General features: G+C 35.6%; 2 protein-coding genes across 2 annotated transcripts; both read right to left on the bottom strand.

Annotated features, from left to right (window-relative positions):
- Window positions 1-1,152: 1,152 nt before the first annotated feature.
- On the bottom strand, window positions 1,153-15,648 carry LOC136822575 (serine/threonine-protein kinase 40-like). Its single transcript, XM_067078839.1, has 6 exons — window positions 14,962-15,648; window positions 14,348-14,400; window positions 13,662-13,777; window positions 13,093-13,237; window positions 11,561-11,680; window positions 1,153-2,580 (listed from the first exon to the last, which is right to left on the bottom strand). The coding sequence occupies exons 1-6, from the start codon at window positions 15,607-15,609 to the stop codon at window positions 2,223-2,225; spliced, it is 1,440 nt and encodes a 479-aa protein (XP_066934940.1). The 5' UTR covers window positions 15,610-15,648; the 3' UTR covers window positions 1,153-2,222.
- LOC136822574 (uncharacterized) lies at window positions 7,873-10,028 on the bottom strand. Its single transcript, XM_067078837.1, has one exon. The coding sequence runs from the start codon at window positions 9,921-9,923 to the stop codon at window positions 8,028-8,030; it is 1,896 nt and encodes a 631-aa protein (XP_066934938.1). The 5' UTR covers window positions 9,924-10,028; the 3' UTR covers window positions 7,873-8,027.
- Window positions 15,649-20,949: the final 5,301 nt, after the last annotated feature.

Consider the following 20,949-nt stretch of genomic DNA (forward strand, 5'->3'; position numbering starts at 1 on the left):
TTGAAATTTTTCTCAGACCCAACTTTGAAATTATGCTTTCCCTAATTATCATTAAAATGTTCTCAACAGCTGTTAACCAAGTAAATTAAAAGAAAATCTAGCACAAAAATGGCTTTAGGTTGAAAAATAATCGCAATTTAGGGTAATTTCGAGCATGTTTTTGATGATATCACTCAAAAACGGGGGTGGTACCTGGAAATCTTTTCTGAAAACAGTTACTACCAAGGTGTAGTAACTGCAAAGGGTTGTGGTCCTGAAAAAAAGTGTTGAAAAAGCACTTACTACACATCATGTCTTGTAGTAACTGCGTGCCCCCCCTGCCAAATTTACCTTTAGGTTGCCATTTCGAATTTTATTTTGAAGGTCGAACTCATATTCAAATTCGTTGATGAAAATTTGCAGAAAAATTTGTTACCTTTTGAACGACCCAAGTTATTTACACAAATAGCCCACATTTTAAGCTCAAAATTATTAACATTTATGTTTGGCTCAGCCCAAATTAAGATGTTGACGCTACAATAAAAAAATCGTCTCTATCAGAAGAGGTGTGGTTTGAAAGATTTTGTTGTCATCTGTTGAAATGGGATTGACATCATAAAGAATTTAAGTTTCAGGAAAATCGTAAAAGAATATTGACTCAGCAAAAATCACTATTATATAGCTTTAGCAAGGATTCTTAAAGTTACTCTAGCAATATCTGAAAGAACAATCAAAGCGTTCGACATGCTCGCTTTCGTTTATCCGTTCACTATCTTTTGAATAAACGTCTTCCGTCGTTTTTTATATAAAAAACAATCAAAATAGAATGTTTGTAAAAACCCATTATTCAAATGAATATGGACAAACTATACCGTAGCTAAGAAATAGTTAGGGTTTAGTCAAAGATTAAGTTATCCCGGGACTAGTGCAAAGTCTGTTCGGGACAAAAAGGAAATATAATTTTTACGGGAAGATTGTTTAAGATAAACAAGGAAAACAAGCAGATGAGATGGAGTTTTTATAAGATACTCTAATAATTGGTCATTTGAAGTAATAAAAATGACGCGTTCTTTATAAAAAGTAACAAAATTGTTTTATTACTGGTTAACGACCAACCAAATCAAATAAGAGCTTGTAAAAACTCCATATCGTCCCAAAACAAGACGAGTTAAATTTCAAAAAAATTATATGTATATAATAGATTTTTACAAGTAAAAAATAAGTCACACGAAAAAGAGGAAAAAGAGAGTATTTTTAGGTTCAAAAAATTGTATAGGTTATATTAAAAATATTTTGATAACATTATGATCAACATAATATTGCTTTGGAGAAATTTTATAATATATATTTTCTATCGAATATAAAAATAGCGAATAAAGACCATGATAGGTAGTTATTCCCAGCAAGTACAATGGACAGCTTCTGATATTCTCTAACGAGTAGGAAGTATAGAGGTCTGTCAATGGAATCTCTAATTATCACAAATCATTTGTCTTTTAGAAACTTTTTGGCAGAGAAATGGGTTGTTACATTAAAAATCCATACAGGGGACGGACGAGCTTTTTCACGTCAAAAAAAAAATTCTTTGAAATTTGTGATTACCCCCGAAAATTTTCAGAAAAACCCTTGGAAAATAGATTTTCCTACCTTTTGAGTGCGGGTGGACGAACTAAATCATAGTCTGAAACCCCCTAAAAATTTAAAATAAGTTATTACACCCTGGAAAAATGAAAACAACTCCCCCTGGAAATTCTTCTCGGATTACCCCTCCCCCTGGAAATGTTCGTAACCCCCCTGTATGGATATAAAATGAAATGGCCCAATATTTGATGTCAAAAATATCGTGTTTAACCAGAGACTCAAAATTTAAAATATATTCAATGGAAGCGCACGGTCAAAAAAAATACTCTAATAGAAAATTTTTATAACCAGTTTGATAACCAGTAAATTTTGCCTGTACATCGGTTGTTCTAGTTTTAGGTTAGGCCACAATATACTTATACATTCTTCACTCGAGGGACTTAAGAGAAGCTTAAATTGACCCTTTTATTTGATTTATTCTTAAGCTGGTCCTCATGAAAAGTTGTTCCTATAAAGAATTGTGCGACAGTAACAGTCAGCTACAGGAGGCTTTCGACCAGAAAATGTAAACGAAACCACCTTTAAATAATTCTATACTGCATCCTCATCTGTCATTGAAATTTCACAAAAATACAATTCTGCTGCGAAATTAAGCAAAGTCTTTATAGTGGAACAATTGATCGAATCCCTCTAGCGTATGCTTCTAAATCACTTTCCGTAAGTGAAGGAGTGCTACGACTAACACGTCTCAATGTGGGTGGAGGTGAAGTCATACTTTGAATTCGCCTCAGAAGTTCTTGTTGATGTCTATGGTGACTATATCGAGTTGAATGTCTGTGAGGTTGTTTGAGATGTTTTGGAGTTTGTACCAAGATGACGCTATCCATGGATTCTGTAGAGCTTTTCCGTGAGGATGGGTTACCGTTTGAAGTAGTATTTGAGTTGGTGGCGTTTTCTTTATCTTGTTGGTGATCGATATCAGGCACAATCTGAACATCGTGTAGAACGGTTGAGCAATACCTGAAGAGAGATACCAGGTGTTTGAAAAAAAAGTGTACAAGATCGAATTCAGATTGTGAGCAAACTAAAAATGTTAAGGGAAGGCTAACTTAAATTTTGAGATAGAATAATGAAGTACTTAGAATCCAATTGTAAAAACGGAAATTTATGTTAATTCCTTTCAGGAAAATCAGGATAGTCACTTCAAACAATATCTTCAATAAATTTCATGATGCACCTTATCTTCTATAAAATACTGAAATAAGAGAGCGACCTTCTAAACACGAGGCCGTTATAAGTGAAAAATAAGCCAATAAAAATAAGTCACAAAAGTCACGTGATAAACTACCAATCAAATAATAAGAAAATTAAGTACATCGAAGCGAGCGCTTACGGCGCGTGCCAAAAGTAAAGAAAAAGTAGAAAATTATTTATAAGAAAAAATAACTGTAAAAATGAGGTTTTTACATCCTCAGCGACCAAAGAAAGAAATATTCATGAAAAAGGTTCAAAGATATTGATTTCGTAATCTTCGCAGGTTCTGTCCCTCGATTGCAGCCTTTCTCGTACTGGTTCTCCCCCGATTATGTACTACTTTCTCACAGTTTTCAACCATTTCAGCTGGTTCGGTAGCGGTGGGTGAAACAGGTGTCTCAGGCGTCTGTTGATGGTTATCGACGATTTCAAAAGGAATGATTTTGGCCAGTGGGCGGTGAATGGATCCTCGTTTTCCATTCTTGGTGACGGTAGATAACTTTGCACCGCGGATGTTGCCATCTTTTCCACTGACAAGTTCTTCAACTTTAGCGATGGGCCATCTTGATCTCGGAAGGTGTGTGTCGTCTTTGACCAAAACTATGTCTCCGACGACGAGCTTACGTTTATCCGGTTTGTTGATCTCTCTGTATATATGTGATTGACGGAGTTCATTTATATAAATCGACGAAAAACGGTTACGGAAATGTTCTAAAATTTTATGTAAGTGACGAAGACGTTTAACTGGAACGAAAGTGTTCGCAGAAACAAAAGAAAAATTATCATGAATGTCAGTTCCAAAAATAAGATGATTAGGAGTGATGATGGTTTCGGTATCATCCTCGTTAACGTAGGTTAGTGGCCGTGTGTTGATGGAACTTTCAATTTCAATCAACACGGTCTCAAGTTCTTCATAAGTAAGGAAAGAAAGTCCTAAAATCTTTTTAAGTGAGGATTTAACAGATCTCACAAGTCTCTCATAAAATCCTCCCACCAAGGAGAAGCTGGAAGAATAAAACGTTGTTTAATGTTGAGCGATGTCATAAATCTTTTGACGGTGGACGAACGGAATGTTTTTGCATTGTCACTAATAACAAGCGAAGGCGTACCCCTTCGGGCGACGAAACGTTTGAATGCACGGATGAACGATTCTTTTGACAAGTCCGGTACCAACTCTAAATGGACTGCTCGAGAAGTAGCACACGTAAGGAGAAGAATGTAACATTTCAGACTGTCCTTATTGGTTTTATCATTATCTAAAAAATTTCTAAAATAAAGGGGACCTGCAAAATCCATGCCAACAGAATTAAATGAACGTTCGTGAAAATCAACCCTAAAATCGGGTAAGTCCGGTGTTGGAGGTGAACGCAATGTTCTACCTTGAAAACGAATACATACGACACATTGTCTGATGGTGTTCTTCACGGCTTTTCTTCCTTGCACAATCCAATATCTTCTTCGAACGTCGGCCAGTGTTGAATCAATCCCCTGATGCTTTGTCAGTTCGTGTGAATTCCAAATGACAAGCTTCGTGAACGGGCTGGTGGCGTTGCGAATCAATATTGGATGCTTTTGGTCTGTGGTGATATCAGCATTGTCAAAACGACCACGGACACGTAATAAATCGTCTTTCTCGAAGACACCAAGTGATTTCGTCAGCTTTCGATATGTTGAGATGGACTTCATTAGGCGTTGTTCCTCCTTGATCCAGTTGGTAAGAGCAGCTTCTTGTTCTTCAGATGAAATGACATCTTTGATAACATGACCATTGTTGCGTTTAGCTTTGATGTTGGAGACGAAGCGGTATACAAGTGCGGTAACTTTAATCAATTTTGTAAGGTGCTGTATCTACCAACATCAATGATTTTGCTCAGGCCGATGTCATTGTCAGATTTGTCAGTCGTAAAAAGAAAAGAAACGCTACTCAAAACTTCATCCTTGCACTCAAAAGGATCATAAGAAGAACGACCATCAAAGTCAACAAAACGATTTCGAGCTTCAGAAAGAACGTCAGACTTATCAGTGTCGAGAAGAGAAGATTCGTTAGAAAGAAAAGAAGAAAGCTTATCTTCGTCAAAGAGTATCTCCGGTCCTTTAAACCATTTCTCACAAAAAGCGTCTTTAAACTGAGGAACCATCCTGGTAGGGATATCCGCAGGATTATCCTTTCCAGGGATGTGATGCCAATCCTCCTTCTGAACAACCTTTCTTGCAGACACTACACGGTTCTCAACCCAAGGCTTCCAAGTCTTTCTATTTCCTTTTATCCAGCACAAGGCAACCTTCGAATCAGACCAACATCGAGTAGCATCAACAGAAATACGACCGGAGAGAGCAGATCTAACATTATTCAACAAATCACTCAACAACACACAACTAAGAAGTTCAAGTCTAGGAATCGTCACCTTTTTCAAAGGAGCAACCTTACTTTTCGAGGTCAAAAAGAAAACACTGATCCCAGTCTCGGAAATCACTCTCAAATAAATAACACTACAATAAAGAATCTCAGAACTATCACAAAATCCATGCAACTCAACTCTCAAAGTATCACTGTTGCAGGAAACAAAAGCAAATCTATCAATTTCAACAATCTTTACACTTTCCAAAGCGTCTAAAAAACCATACCAAGCACAAGCTATGTCTGGTGGAACCTTATCGTCCCAACCACACTTAACTTTGCAAACAAGCTGAAAAATAGTCTTCACTCTAGCAGTGATAGGAGTCAAAATTCCTAAAGGGTCGTAAATAGAAGCAGCAAGACTCAAAATGGTTCTCTTAGTTAAGGTTATCAATCGACCCTTTTCCAGAAACGAATCAAACCTAAAGACAAATACATCTTTGGAAATGTCCCACTCAACACCAAGTACCCTTTTGCATTCATCCTGAGATTGAAATTGGGATTGAGCAAAAGAGCTATCATCTTCAATACACTTGGGTTGTAACGGTGGTTCTTTAGATGAGAAAAATTCTTGCAGTTCAGCGTCATTGGAAGTCCATTTCCTTAACTGAAGTCCTGCATCAGACATACTAGAAAGTGCTTTTTCACAGAAAATCTTACCACTTTCCACGGTATCAGTACCAGTGGTTATGTCATCGACATACAAATCAGATAAAAACTGTTCAACAAAAACTTTGTCAGACTCGAGGTACTTCGACATGTGTTGACGAATCGTACCATTGAGTAAAAAAGGACTAGACGTCAAACCAAAAACAACTCTCAAAAAACGATAGACAACGACTTCTCTATCAGAGGACGAAGGGTCTCTCCAGAGAAATCTCAAAAAGTCTCTATGATCAGGATGGATGCTGATATTCAAGAAAGCTTGCTTGATATCAGCTAAAATACCAATCTTGTTCATTCTAAAACGTAGTAAAATGTCAAAAATCTTAGCAAGTAAATTTGGACCAGGATAAAGGCAATCATTCAAGGATACACCATTGACAGAATAAGAAGCATCAAACACAGGCCTTATCTTAGTGGTGACCTTGTCTTCGCGGATAACTGGTCTATGGGGAATGTAATGAACGGCAATCTGCGCCTCAGGCACACGTTCGATAATTCCGTCTTTCTCATAATCAATAAAAATTTTCTCGTAGTCAGTATTGATACCAAGACGATCGAGACGCGAATTAAGGGATTCCAGACGTTTCACACAGGTCGAAAAGTTGTCAGGCACACTCTCGTGGTCGGGCTTGAAAGGCAGTTTCGCGACATACCTAGTACCATCATGGTAAATGTCTTTGGTAAATTGGTTAATCACTGAGTTATCCTCGGCACTCTCCGCCTCCTCTATCTGCCAAAACTTATGGAGCTTGGCATCAACAGTTTGTACCTCAACTCTCATTTGATGACTATAAGTTACTTCAGTCAAACCTTTGAAAACAAGTAATACTTTAATGGACCTACCTATTTATAAAACGAATAATTAGAATTTAATGGAAGTAATGTATAATTTTAAATTTCGATTTATATATCTATTGGAACGGAGAAAGCAATTAAGAAACGCATCGATGTTTAACGGTGAAAGAAAAATAATATCGACACTTTAATCAATCATTCATCTCGAGAAAATCTCAAAAAACCGCTTTTTTCGGGACATTTCCGGTTCTAGCGGCCGGAAAAATTTCTTTTTCGAAAATTGGGCTCTGTCACATTTTGGGCATTGCCATTTTACATCATTGTGCAAAAAATCATGAAAATCTGTCGAGTATAAGTTGAAAAAATGAAGGAAAACCGTTTTACGCCGGTTTTCGGCTGTTCCGGCGATTTTTAAGGAGTTCCGGATTCAAAGGATGATTTTTTTGGAAATCAAACGATGCTAAGTTTTGGGCATCATCATAAAGAACATTTTTCTGTAAAGAAACAATTAAATAAGTTGAAAAAATGTGACGGAAATGTGAAAAAACGAAGATTTCCGGCACATTTCCGGTTCTACAGACCGGAAAAACATTTTTTTCGGCAAACGGTTTTCGACACCTTTTCGGCAGTACTAATGTGCATCTATGTGCAAAAAATCGCAAAAAACTAATGAGAAAATCTCGAGAAAATCTCAAAAAACCGCTTTTTTCGGGACATTTCCGGTTCTACCGGCCGGAAAAATTTCTTTTTCGAAAATTGGGCTCTGTCACATTTTGGGCATTGCCATTTTACATCATTGTGCAAAAAATCATGAAAATCTGTCGAGTATAAGTTGAAAAAATGAAGGAAAACCGTTTTACGCCGGTTTTCGGCTGTTCCGGCGATTTTTAAGGAGTTCCGGATTCAAAGGATGATTTTTTTGGAAATCAAACAATGCTAAGTTTTGGGCATCATCATAAAGAACATTTTTCTGTAAAGAAACAATTAAATAAGTTGAAAAAATGTGACGGAAATGTGAAAAAAACGACGATTTCCGGCACATTTCCGGTTCTACAGACCGGAAAAAATTTTTTTTCGGCAAACGGTTTTCGACACCTTTTCGGCAGTACTAATGTGCATCTATGTGCAAAAAATCGCAAAAAACTAATGATAAAATCTCGAGAAAATCTCAAAAAACCGCTTTTTTCGGGACATTTCCGGTTCTACCGGCCGGAAAAAATTTTTTTTCGAAAATCGGGCTCCGTCACATTCGAGGGTTTATAGTAATGCACCTTTGTGCAAAAAATCAGAAAAATTGAATGAGCCAATCTCGAGAAAAGTTGGTAACTAACGAACGAACGAACTAACTAACTAACTAACGAACACGGGTTAATTTATAGGACCTCCACCCCACCGGGGTAGGTCCAACAACAGATCCACTCAAAATCCAACCAAGTGAAGATTCACAAGCCACAACACCTTCTTTGCTCTCACGTCTCTTACCAGTAAAGAAGCGAAAATAAGAATCGATACCAACCAATACACCTATACTCAAGTCAAACTCCTCGGAAACATCTGCAAACACCAAATCAGAGAATTCATTCAACTTCTTTGCACAATCCAACTTCTGATTTGCAATCGGGCTACAAATGTCCGGAACACAAAGAGCTTCAACTAAAACGTATTTAGAAGACTTCCGATGTTTCACTTTGAATTGAACAACTTCCAAACGTTTGATTTCCGCATTATTCAAATTTCCAAAAGTCTTAATCACTACATTCTCTTTTCTCACGCACTTTAATTTTAAACGGTCTTTTAACTCTGTCGTAATGTAGCTTCTTTGGCTTCCAGTGTCGAACAACAATCTTGTTTTCACACTGTTGTGACAACTGGAACCAAAGATCTCACTAGTTGCAGTCTGCAACAAAACGCTACGTGAAGAAACTTGAGCACAATTTTGAGAAACAGGAGTAGGAACAGAGTTGCAACTACAACTACAAGGAGCTTTGGATTCAGACTGAGGCTCACTATTTGCATCGGTCAAGATCGAGATCTGATTGTTAGAAATATTATCAGCTTCAGATCTTTGTTTACCTTCATCGCAAATAGAAATGTGATGCCTCTTGTTACACCTATTACATGAGTACTTATCTCTACAAGCATTGGAACGATGTCCACGAGCCAAACAAACAAAACACCTCTTTTCTCTAATTAGAATATCCCGACGTGACTGTGTATTTGTGACCTTTCGACATTTAGCAGAGCTGTGACTCTTTTTACAAAAGACACAGACGTTCTTCTCAGTATTAGAAAAAAGACCAAGGGCACTATAAAGTGGATCACTCTCATCAGTTCGCTCAGCTTTTCCGCCACCAGAATTGGTGCAATTTTCCTGAGCTCTAAGTTCTTCATTGAGATAAGTGAGCAATAAATCTAGTGTCCAGATGGAACTTCCAAACTTCCTAGAGATCACAATTTTTAGCTCGTCAGGGAGTTTTTCTTTTAAGATAGGGATCAAAAGACTGCCATAACCTTTAGCTTCGAGCTTCAAGGCTTTCAAATTTCGCACACAGCTTTCAACGTGGTTGTAAAGCGTTCGAAGGCTCTTTATGTTGTCTTTTGATCTTATTTTCTGTATCCTCAAGAGGGATTGCATGTGTGACGAAATCAAAACTTGCTCGTTCCCATACCTCTCGCATAATATTTCTATGGCTTCCTTGTAATTATCAGAGTTTAGAGTCAAACCTTTAATCGAATCCAAGGCTTCGCCAGCCAAATATTTTTTCAAAAAATTAAAGCGGTCAATGTCGTTTATGCGCTCATTTTCGTGGATGGAAATCTTGAACTGATCCCAAAACCCTTGCCACTTGAGCGGATCACCTTTAAACGTAGGGAGCTCTATCTTTGGAAGTCGAGAAACAATTGTCCCAGAAGAAACGGATGCAGTTGGCAAAGAAACAGACGCGGAGCCATTCGATTTTGCTATCTCCAAAAGCTTAATGTCAAGACAAGCATCGATCTCAGTTGCAGGAAGCATTAATCCCATGCTTTGAACTACATCGTCACTGATCTTTTCAGGGTCTAAAAGTGGGAGAATCTCTTCATTGATGTCGGAAAGTTGGGCACAAGTGGAATCTAGCATAGACTTAAAGGATCTTAACTTTGCCTCAGAAATGTCATCACCTTTAAGATACTTTTCGATATTCTCCATAGTGGATTTTAAGAAAGCTCTAAGGCCTTCTCTCCGCTTGAGTTTTCGATCCAGTGTCATGGTGATATAAAAGACGGAAACTTCAAACAAAAGCCAATTAAATCAGAGAAAGAAAAGATTTGGAAATTTTCCGACGCGTGCCAATCAAGGAAAGGAAAATTTCAACACTAGATCAAATTACCAAATTAAATAAAAAATCTCAAATACAGCTATCAACAGCTGATCTAAAAACGACGGGGAAACTTCAAACAATAGAATTCCACCAATCCTCACCTTTTGAAAGAAAAACTCTAGCGAAACACAATCACAATAGCCAAGAGTAAATAGAAAGAGAGATTCACTATAGCAAAGCAGGAAACTTTAAAATTTGACAAAAACGAGAAAGTATAAGCAAACTTCTCTAGCCAAAAAATCAACTTTGAACAGAATTTCTTGAGTGCAAAAAATCAAAACAAAAAAATATCTGTCAAAAAAAATTGTCAGTAAAATGTCCAATAAATCTACGAATTCAGACGGAATTTCGAAAAAAAAATCGTCAAGAAAAAATTCAGAATCGCAATTCAAACTTTATGTTCTCCTCTTCCCACAGGAGAAAAAAAACAACCGGGAAGAATAAGGAATACTTTGAACAGGCCTAATCCTATGGACCGGAGATACAGAAACAAAGCCCTTTCACCACCCAGGCAGAAAGGAAAAACGAGTAAAAACACAGATCTTGGAGCAAAAAAGTCTCAAGAATCAAAGATAAAATCTTGGAGCAATGGTCTCAAGAATTACAGAAAAATCTCAGCAGAGAAAAATCACAAAATCTCAAATATCAAGAAAAAACGAGACAAGAAAAAACTTCTCAAAATAAAAAACTCAGAATGTCGAGTAAAAAACGGTCATACGTTTGTAAATCGTAGAGTCGTATAGCCAATGAGCTTTAAATCGGATGCGGTATCAACCAGTAACCAAGCTGCTGTTGCGCCATGTAAAAACGGAAATTTATGTTAATTCCTTTCAGGAAAATCAGGATAGTCACTTCAAACAATATCTTCAATAAATTTCATGATGCACCTTATCTTCTATAAAATACTGAAATAAGAGAGCGACCTTCTAAACACGAGGCCGTTATAAGTGAAAAATAAGCCAATAAAAATAAGTCACAAAAGTCACGTGATAAACTACCAATCAAATAATAAGAAAATTAAGTACATCGAAGCGAGCGCTTACGGCGCGTGCCAAAAGTAAAGAAAAAGTAGAAAATTATTTATAAGAAAAAATAACTGTAAAAATGAGGTTTTTACACCAATGTAAAAATAACTTTGCACAAACAAATATTTGTTAATACGTGAAAAAAATATCAACGTCCTCCAGTGTTGCAACCAGCTTTAAAAATCTCAATGAAACGTAAAATAGACTCCAATCTTGTAATGAAAAAGTCAGTAACAGAATAAAAAAAATAGTGTTGATTCTTTCTCTAAACTGGCACCTATTTTACAAAATATTTTTTTTGTCAAACTTTTTGGCACCTGTTTTACAAAATAATTTTTGTTGTCAAAACTTTATTTCAGGATGAAAATCCATCAGACGTCAGTGTCTTTTTCTTACGGGGATGAAGTTTTACGGAATCTTTCTGAAGCCTGGAGACAATATATTCGTATTTTTCGAGTGGGTAAGGAGAGGGAGAAGGAAGTGATGTTGGGAGATCTTACCAGGAACTGACAGTAGTTTGTAGCTGTATCAATGCATCATCAGCAGTTGCCCTCTTTGAAGAATCCAACATCAACAATCGATGCAGCAGGAGAATTGTGTCCTCTGATACTCTCTTATCCCTGGTAGAATGGAAACGACAGCAATGATAGTTAAGTAAGAAATAACAAGCAATACTTTAATGGACCTACCTATTTATAAAACGAATAATTAGAATTTAATGGAAGTAATGTATAATTTTAAATTTCGAATTATATATCTATTGGAACGGAAAAAGCAATTAAGAAACACCTTTTCGGCAGTACTTATGTGCATCTATGTGCAAAAAATCGCAAAAAACTAATGAGAAAATCTCGAGAAAATCTCAAAAAACCGCTTTTTTCGGGACATTTCCGGTTCTAGCGGCCGGAAAAATTTCTTTTTCGAAAATTGGGCTCTGTCACATTTTGAGCATTGCCATTTTACATCATTGTGCAAAAAATCATGAAAATCTGTCGAGTATAAGTTGAAAAAATGAAGGAAAACCGTTTTACGCCGGTTTTCGGCTGTTCCGGCGATTTTTAAGGAGTTCCGGATTCAAAGGATGATTTTTTTGGAAATCAAACGATGCTAAGTTTTGGGCATCATCATAAAGAACATTTTTCTGTAAACAAAACAATTAAATAAGTTGAAAAAATGTGACGGAAATGTGAAAAAACGACGATTTCCGGCACATTTCCGGTTCTACAGACCGGAAAAAATTTTTTTTCGGCAAACGGTTTTCGACACCTTTTCGGCAGTACTAATGTGCATCTATGTGCAAAAAATCGCAAAAAACTAATGATAAAATCTTGAGAAAATCTCAAAAAACCGCTTTTTTCGGGACATTTCCGGTTCTACCGGCCGGAAAAATTTTTTTTTCGAAAATCGGGCTCCGTCACATTCGAGGGTTTATAGTAATGCACCTTTGTGCAAAAAATCAGAAAAATTGAATGAGCCAATCTCGAGAAAAGTTGGTAACTAACGAACGAACGAACTAACGAACACGGGTTAATTTATAGGACCTTCACCCCACCGGGGTAGGTCCAAAAATTCAGTCAAATCTTTTTGTAACCTTAAGTTAACAATCTTTATAACTCGAAATTTCCATAATTCGAACAGATTTGTGTTCTCTGTTCGTGTTCGAGTTAGGGAGACTCCGCCGTATCATAAAGAGTTTTGAACCCAAAATGCTTCACATCCGTAGGATAAGCAGAATATGTTTTTCAGCTTCCGAAAGTAATTGCACTGTAAGGGCAAATTAAAGAGATGGTTCATTGTAAGGGTATTCGACAATTTAAGCTTAACAATTTTCTTTTGAAAGTGTACCATATGCTGACGTAGCAAAATAAACAACAATTTCTTTAATTTGTAACCACGTGGCGCGAAAAGGAAAAAAATTTGTCTAAAATGTTGTGTAAAAATGAAGGGAGATAAAATGATACTCTTTAAAGACTTCAAAGTGCTACATCTTAAAAATCACAACGGCATTTATACGCACATAAAAGAAACATACTTTGGAATAACGTATTCAGCAGTCTTGATCTTACGAAATAACTCCTGTGGTACACTATCGTAGAATGGGAATTGTCCGTACAGCATGGTGTATAGAACAACGCCCAGCGCCCACATGTCTGATGCTTTGCCTGAGTATGGACGACCTAAAAATTCATAAAAATATAAAGTAATTGTATACATAACCCTTATTGATGCTTCACCCCCTACCTCATTTTTTGTTCACTAGTAGAATAGTAAAGTGACATTTTTGGATAAATTATTCAAAATACAATCGAAATATAGCATCGAGTTAGCGGCCATTCCAGAGTAAGGGGTACGTTACGTCACGCTTATCTTTGACTGGATACCGCCAGCAGAGACCTAGGAACACCGTGACCATTGCAACATTTCATAGCACCCATAGAAGTGGTTCAATCAGGCATAAATTCTCCCAGCGTGGTTGACACTTTCTCGGAATGGCCCTTATAGCTTTTATGATTTTTGTTAAAAAGGATGAAAGAAAGAGTTAAGTTCCAAGAAACGTTCAAAACTTTGACAATCCGCCCAAAAATAATTAAAAGAACTCACCACTAAGGACGTCAGGACTTATATATGCAGGGCTCCCTCTCTGGTCATTCAACAAATCATCACCTCTGACTAAATGTTTGCCCAAACAAAAATTAGTAATAGTAATCCGTCTTGTTCTAAAAAAGAATAGAGGTGAACGATCGATGATGAACGAAAATGAACTTTCTTAGTTTGTTTTTTTCGGGCGTACACGTGTATAGGAATCGGCTCATATAGAATTAATATTGGGGTGAGTGAATAAGGTCTCAGATTTTCATTGACAAAGACTGACACAAAAACCACTTCAGACCTGAAATACATCATTTAGAAGCTTTCAAAACGATATAGAGGATTTTAAGTGGACATAATTGATTCCCTAAAATTAATCAAGACTATTAGCTTTAGAAATCGAAAAAAAAATGACCTACTCTCGGGTACCTAATAGCCACCCAGGACATTCTTATTCCAACCCCCCCGCTTATTAATTTTTGGGAAAATGTTTTTGAAAGTTCCCTTTTTTGTATTAATTCTGATTTTTGATTCAGATTTTTTCCAACCCCCCTGCTTATTCCAACCCCCCCCCCGGCTATTAGGTACACGAGAGTAAACAACACCCTTTTTCGAAACTGGCTACAGTATATTATTCATTCAATCTCTACCAATAGGGAAGTAGATACATGACTTAAAAAGTTACATGGAAAGCTTACCGTTTGTTTAAAACAATATTTCCTAGCTTGAGATCTCTGTGAACAATATTTTTCTAAAACAAAAAAAAGGAAAAAATGATAGAAAAAGCCAAAATTAAAAGATTTTCCATAGCTAAAGATTTAAATGAATTAAGCTGACAATCGAACGATTCAAAACGAAAAAATTCGTATTACTTTCATTTTTGGATCAATTAATTTTCGTGAGATCTAATTTTAGAATTTTTGTGAATCTTTTTACTGTTTTGCAAAAATAAAACTCACGAAATTAAATAAATGCAACATTTTAAGGTCAGATTTTCGGCTTAAAAAATCTGTGTATCTGCTAATTTTGTCAAAATTGGCGTTCTCAGGACAATTTTCAACTGATTTTTAGCTGATCTCTGAAATTAAATCCACAAGAGATATTTGAAAACGTTGGTTTGTATGTTTGTTTACAAAAATAAATCCACAAAATTTCGCAATTTTCTAAGGCTTGCAAAATTGAAACCTCAAGCAGATTAATCCAATTAAAGTAAACTAAACAAATAAATTTAAAAAATATATTATACATAGTCTTATTAAATGAATATGTAGAAGACTCTTGTAATGTAAATATATCAAAATCTAAATCTTACCTCATGAAGCCCCTTAACAACTTTGATAATATCCAAGAAAACAACCAAAGCTTTCCTCTCACACAATTTCTTCTCTTTAATAACATACGATTGCAAATTCTCGAAATCTTGTGTAGATTGACAATAATTGTGAGGCTCAAGGCAATCTAAAACAAGACATAACCGTCTGCATTTTTTAAAACGAGTTTCTTGTTCTTCACTGGTGATGGCTTTATCTGATGTATCCTCTGGTATAACCTCATCTTGAAACAGTCCATGAGTGTGTATAACACCTTCTTGCTTATGAAGTAAAGATAACAACGAATACTCAGTGTGTATCAACATTTTACCCTGCTTAACATCATTCATTGATTCCTTAGAATTGGTTAGAGTTAGTAATTTTATGGTGAAGAAATTGTCAGTACTCATCTTTCTTGCTAAACATTGAACAATACTTTTAACTGGTGAACGACCAAGAGATGGCCCCAATACGTATGGACCAGCACACTTAAGGGACAGTCGATTCTTGATACATTTTTTACAATTTTCTTCATTTTTTGACGATGGTGTAGAGCTCTTTTTAGCTTTTTTAATTTTTGTTGATTCATCGTTGAACTCGCCATTTGTAGCCACTGAGATTTTACGTTTTAAATTTCTTGCAGCAGACATTTTTTCATATCTTGCTAAATAAAAAAGAAAGAGGTTTTTAAAAACAAAATAATTAGTTATACTCAACAGTAGACGTTTTAAAGAGATTGTTTACAAAAGTTTGTTACACAAACAAATGGTAAACAGTAAATAAAATTTTGAGAACATTTAAAACAATTCACGAAGTGAAAAAATCTGATCGAAATATTTTGTGTGTGAATTTAAAGCAGAATTGATATTAGATTTGATGATCAACTTAATGCCATCCTAAATCTATTTTAAAGTGTCTCATTTCCTCTTTTTTTTAATGCTAGAATATTATATTGAATTTAAGTATTACACCTTTTTTCCATACTCATCAAACCAAATGTCTTTGCAATGTCTATCATAATACACTTCAATCTACAAAAAGTGAGGAGACTGGGCTCAAGTCTACCAGAAAGGAAGATCTCAAAATGTCTGAAGTCCTTGCATTGACATCGTAAAAGACAAAGAATTAGGCGTCATTTCCTTGTAAATTAATTACCAGCCCATTCAAAAACTGACCACACAGCTAAAGTGATAAAGTGTATTTAGTTTGTTTGAAAACCCATATCAAAATCAAGGTTGAGAGTTAAAGCAGACATCCTTTGAAAGTGGGTTGGTAAAATAGTATTTCAAACATCGTGTTCTGACAAAATAAGAAATAAAGATTAATGAAAATAAAAGAGAAAAATACAATCATAAGCCATGAAAAAAGAAATAGGGAGACTGGGTGGGTAGTCTAATACATTATAGAAGTTAACGTTTCAAATTTAATTAAAATGATAATATATACAATATAGCATGAAGAGAAAGCCAGGTGATAAACAATAACCATCTTAAAAATCAATATAAAAGGGAGAAAATCCTACTTTGAAAGGAGATCAAATGGCTTTAAAAGAAAGAGGAAGAACAAATAGTTTGATGCTCTTTTTCAGGAATAAAAACAGTATAATTTTTTGGATAAAAAATCAGAACTGCAGTTGGAATTTTGAATAATGTTACTGCAGAATAGCAGATTTTTTGATACAATAGTAAAACCTTTACGAATATACATAAAAGGATGGAAAACTACAAAATGACTATAAATTGATAATCCCTTTGTTTACTGTGTTCACATTTCAGATGAAACAAAAGAAAGTTTTGACCTGAAAATAATTTGACCTCCAAAATCAGATAGGGTGTTCAACTGAAAAGATGCACCCATCCAAAATAAGAGGGAACAATGCCGTCTGATGTCGTAGCACTGAGAAATTCTCCATTGTATATTTGTCACTGATTTGTTCTTCTTCCTCTCAGAGTGTGCAGACACTTGTGCGTGTTCCACATATGGATCTCTTTCATATTTCGATTTAAAAGCCTACTCTTTGCAAAAGCAAACTCATGTATTTTATAATTTGCCGTTCCCATTGACTCAAACTACTTTAATGGGATAAACTTTCCCAGGATTAAATTTTGTGGATTTCGCTGATTCGGGTGTCATCCGCAAAATTAAGTCCCAATGGAAATTTGGAAGGGCCTCATCTGCGAAATATTTCTAAACAAAGCTCAAAACATGTCAAATAAATACTATTTAAAAAAATGGTTACTTGCATCAAAGAGACGCTAATAATGTGTATTTCAACAACCAACATGCATGATTTGACAGTAAAAGTGATAAAGTTGTGAAAATATTGTCACCCAATAGTGCCACCTGCAAAATTAAGTCCCCGCAAAATTTTAGAATTTCGCGGATAGGCCCATTAAATGCCCAAAAATTTATCCCATTAAAGTAATGACTTTGGAGATTCAGTGGAATGGTGGCCAAATCGCCACCCCATGTAATAAGGTAATAAAGATAGATGGAGTCAATGCCTTTGATTTGGAAGCAAACAGCTGTTTGGTTACTTTGGGAATAAGATGATTAATTTTGCATGAAATGTAATAGACTTGTCATGAAATATTGAAAAGAATTTCACATAATAAGCACAATACTCCAAATTCCTGCCCATAAAGGCATAGATAGATTTAAAAAAGAATTACATGTTATCATTAACAGGCATCGAAATAAGGGATAGAAAGTGCATCGCAATTTTTTGATAAGCATGATTTTGCATCCTAAAATGGATCAATTTTCAATTTTTAGCTTGTAAGTAATCCAAAAACGCATCGCTACGCTAATTCGATCCCTGATTAAGAACCTTGTATTGATCATTTTGTCAGAGTATGAAAACCACTACCCACTTAGATGTGAAGATTTCAAGATAAGACACTTTCAATGATAATGCGATGAAACTCTCAATGTTAACAAAATGCCTGCCCAAAAATGTATCCATATGAAATTAATATACTCTTTTAGTCTTACATCAGTTGAAACTATTTTGAATTGCATTTTAACAAGGATTTTTGGCAAAATTAAGTTTCTCAAAATCAACCGAACTTCCTCTTTCTCTTCTTATCAAAGTTATAAATTGATATTTTTTGCTTCCAATGATGGTACATCAAAGAAAAGCCGCAACCATTTAGCTAAGATGTTTTTTGTCCATCTATATCTTTATTACCTTCATGGTCAGACAGTCCCAAGTTAGAGCCGGTACCTGACTTTTGTCTTCTCCTCTCTGTACACTCTCCCCTGTTTTTGTTTGAACAAATAAAAAAATGCAGGGATGCATACTATAAAAAGAATAAAAGGAATATCAGTGTATAGCCCAATTTCAAACCAGCCATAACTACTCCACTGCATTTTGTTGTAAAATATCTTATCAGGAAAAAATTAGTTGGTAAAAAGATGGAAAAATAGTTTGGCAAAGAAATTTTTTACCATATATTTTGATCGACCTGATAATATGTTTTCTTTCCGCAGTGTTGATAAGACAGTCTTTTACTGAGTTAAAACCTGCCACTTATATCTATCAACAAATCATAACTTGACACTATCAATTTCTAAATGATAATATCAACTTTCTATTTTAATGACCAGCCAGGGCATTCATTTGAGGGCTATGCAAGTTTCCCTCCACTGATGCAAGTTACCTGAGCCAACTGACTTCACGGTAACAATTTTGTAAACTATGTCACAACTTTCAGTTAGGGAAACCATCCAGGATCCTACCATTCCATAAGCAAGCAAAAACTAAATAACACTTAGGTTAGTATTCTTGTAATAGCCGACTTGTGAGCTAACTAGGAAAGGTATGAGCTTGAAATTTGACATGGATCTTTCCATCCATAATGCCTGCCAGCACCCAAAAAATTATAGCCTGAAACTTTGTAGAATTCCCAGCAGGGGGGGTTAGGGTATAATCATGGAGAAATTCACCAGTTTCCCTTCCTTCATTCTTCATCTCAGTCTTGTATTTTTGAAGGAAAATAACTAACGTCTGATTTCTGTATTTTTAAAGGAAAATTACTTGTCTTGTATTTTTGAGGGAAAATAACTAACATCGCAGCTGATTGGGCCATTCTGAATCCATTTCTATATTATATGCAAGATATTCACTTAAAAAAAAAATTTCACCCCAGCTCAAGCGTACTCTGGAATTGACTCAGAGAGGCAGCGAATTTTTAAAAAGGAAATACTTTCCTTGTGAAATACAGTGAACATATAGTCAGGTAGAATTACATAACTACCCCAGACAAAAATGGTGTAGAGATTAAATATTGCACAGGGGTCCAGGAACATGTCAGGACTCACCAAAAAAAAAGCCCTACCCCAAGAAGATGGGAACACCCTCAAATCCATAATGGCGAGCATGGTACTTTTTTCTACAATTAATTAATAGGGGACCCTTGATAACTGATTTTTAATGATTTTCAAATGTCAAAAATAACTAGACAGGGAACACCCTCTTGATGAGTAGATGAAAAAAATGGGGCCACTTTTGAAATTTGGACCACGTGGTCCCAAGATATGACCTCTAAAGTCCAAAAAATGACGATTTTGATGACGTCAGCATTTTTAGTAAGAGCAATAAATTGGAACAACGACATGCTCAACATGTAGCCCTGATCACGGGCTTTCAGAAAAATATATTGTTCAATATGTTTATATCAGCCGTTGGCGAGATATAACGATTATAAAAATCGTTAAAACGCCTATTTTTGCTGAATCAGCACTTTTTTTCGATTTTAAAATCATTATATCTCGTTATTATTCCTGGACCTATGTGCAAAATTTCATCTCTGCACCATTTTTGTCCCGGTTTTGGTGGTTTATGACCTAATTCTACCTGACTAAGACTTAAACGTAGTGGTCTAAAGAAACGACTATTCTTTTTTAGAATCAACCTTACAATCTAGTTTTTATATTTATAAAACCTAGATTGCTGACGTGTGGAAAGGAATGTCGGCGTGACTGATCCTTTTGTTTCGATAGTAACATCAAAGCGGGAACTAATTTTCTTCTCGTTTCTTTCTTTCCTTTTTCTTTCTCATAAGTTCAAGCTTTCCCTCAGACTCTCCCAAGCGTGGTTAGCTCAAATGGTTAGAGCGTTTGTTTCTTTAACGAAGCTAAGACTGAATACGAAAACGCACTCAAGAATAGCGGTTACAAAGACTTCAAACTCGAATTTAGCAAACCGAAAACACACACCAAAAATCGCAGACGTAATATAATATGGTTCAACCCACCGTTCAACAAAAACGTATCAACAAACGTTGCCAAATCATTTCTCCGCCTAATCGATAAACATTTTACCAACGAAAACGGTCTTCGAAAAATTTTCAATCGAAACAACGTAAAGGTGAGCTATAGCTGCACTCAAAACATTGGCTCAATTATCAAATCTCACAACAAAAAACTTTTGTCACGGATTAACAACACAGACAAGCCATGTAATTGTACAATAAAAGATGATTGCCCCCTCGAAGGAAATTGCCAGATCTCATCGGTCATTTACAAATGTGAAGTTACCGGGGAAAACGTACCCAAAAAGGTCTACTTAGGATTAACAGAAAGGACATTCAAAGAACGTTACAATGGACACAAATCATCATTTAATAATGAGCGCTACAAAAATAGCACCACACTCTCGACACACATCTGGGATATGAAATCAAAAGGCGTGATTCCCACATTAAAATGGTCAATTGTTTCCCAAGCGAAGGCATACAATAACATTTCCAAAACATGCCAATTATGTCTGAATGAAAAACTCGAAATCTTAAGCTATAAAAACAAAAAGGAACTCTTAAACAAAAGATCAGAAATTATTGCGAAGTGCCGCCATATTAACAAATATGTATTGGCAAATTATAAATCAAAAGATTAACTTTTTATTTCCCAATAGAATTTCTTTTTCAAATTTTACGACACGTATTGATTCCCTTGTTAATTACTCTAATTATTGTACGATGTATGAA

This window comes from Clytia hemisphaerica, unplaced genomic scaffold, assembly GCF_902728285.1.
Source record: "Clytia hemisphaerica strain Z4C2 unplaced genomic scaffold, Clytia hemisphaerica genome assembly, whole genome shotgun sequence".
Classification (NCBI taxonomy): Eukaryota; Metazoa; Cnidaria; class Hydrozoa; order Leptothecata; family Clytiidae; genus Clytia; species Clytia hemisphaerica.

Excerpts from the sequence above, each read along its gene's own strand:
- LOC136822574 (XM_067078837.1), bottom strand. The coding sequence starts at position 9,923 with ATGACACTGGATCGAAAACTCAAGCGGAGAGAAGGCCTTAGAGCTTTC.
- LOC136822575 (XM_067078839.1), bottom strand. The coding sequence starts at position 15,609 with ATGTCTGCTGCAAGAAATTTAAAACGTAAAATCTCAGTGGCTACAAAT. Across the intron at positions 13,778-14,347 it reads AATATTGTTTTAAACAAACG|AACAAGACGGATTACTATTA; the intron begins GTAAGCTTTCCA and ends ATTCTTTTTTAG. Across the intron at positions 11,681-13,092 it reads GCTGAATACGTTATTCCAAA|GGATAAGAGAGTATCAGAGG; the intron begins GTATGTTTCTTT and ends CCATTCTACCAG.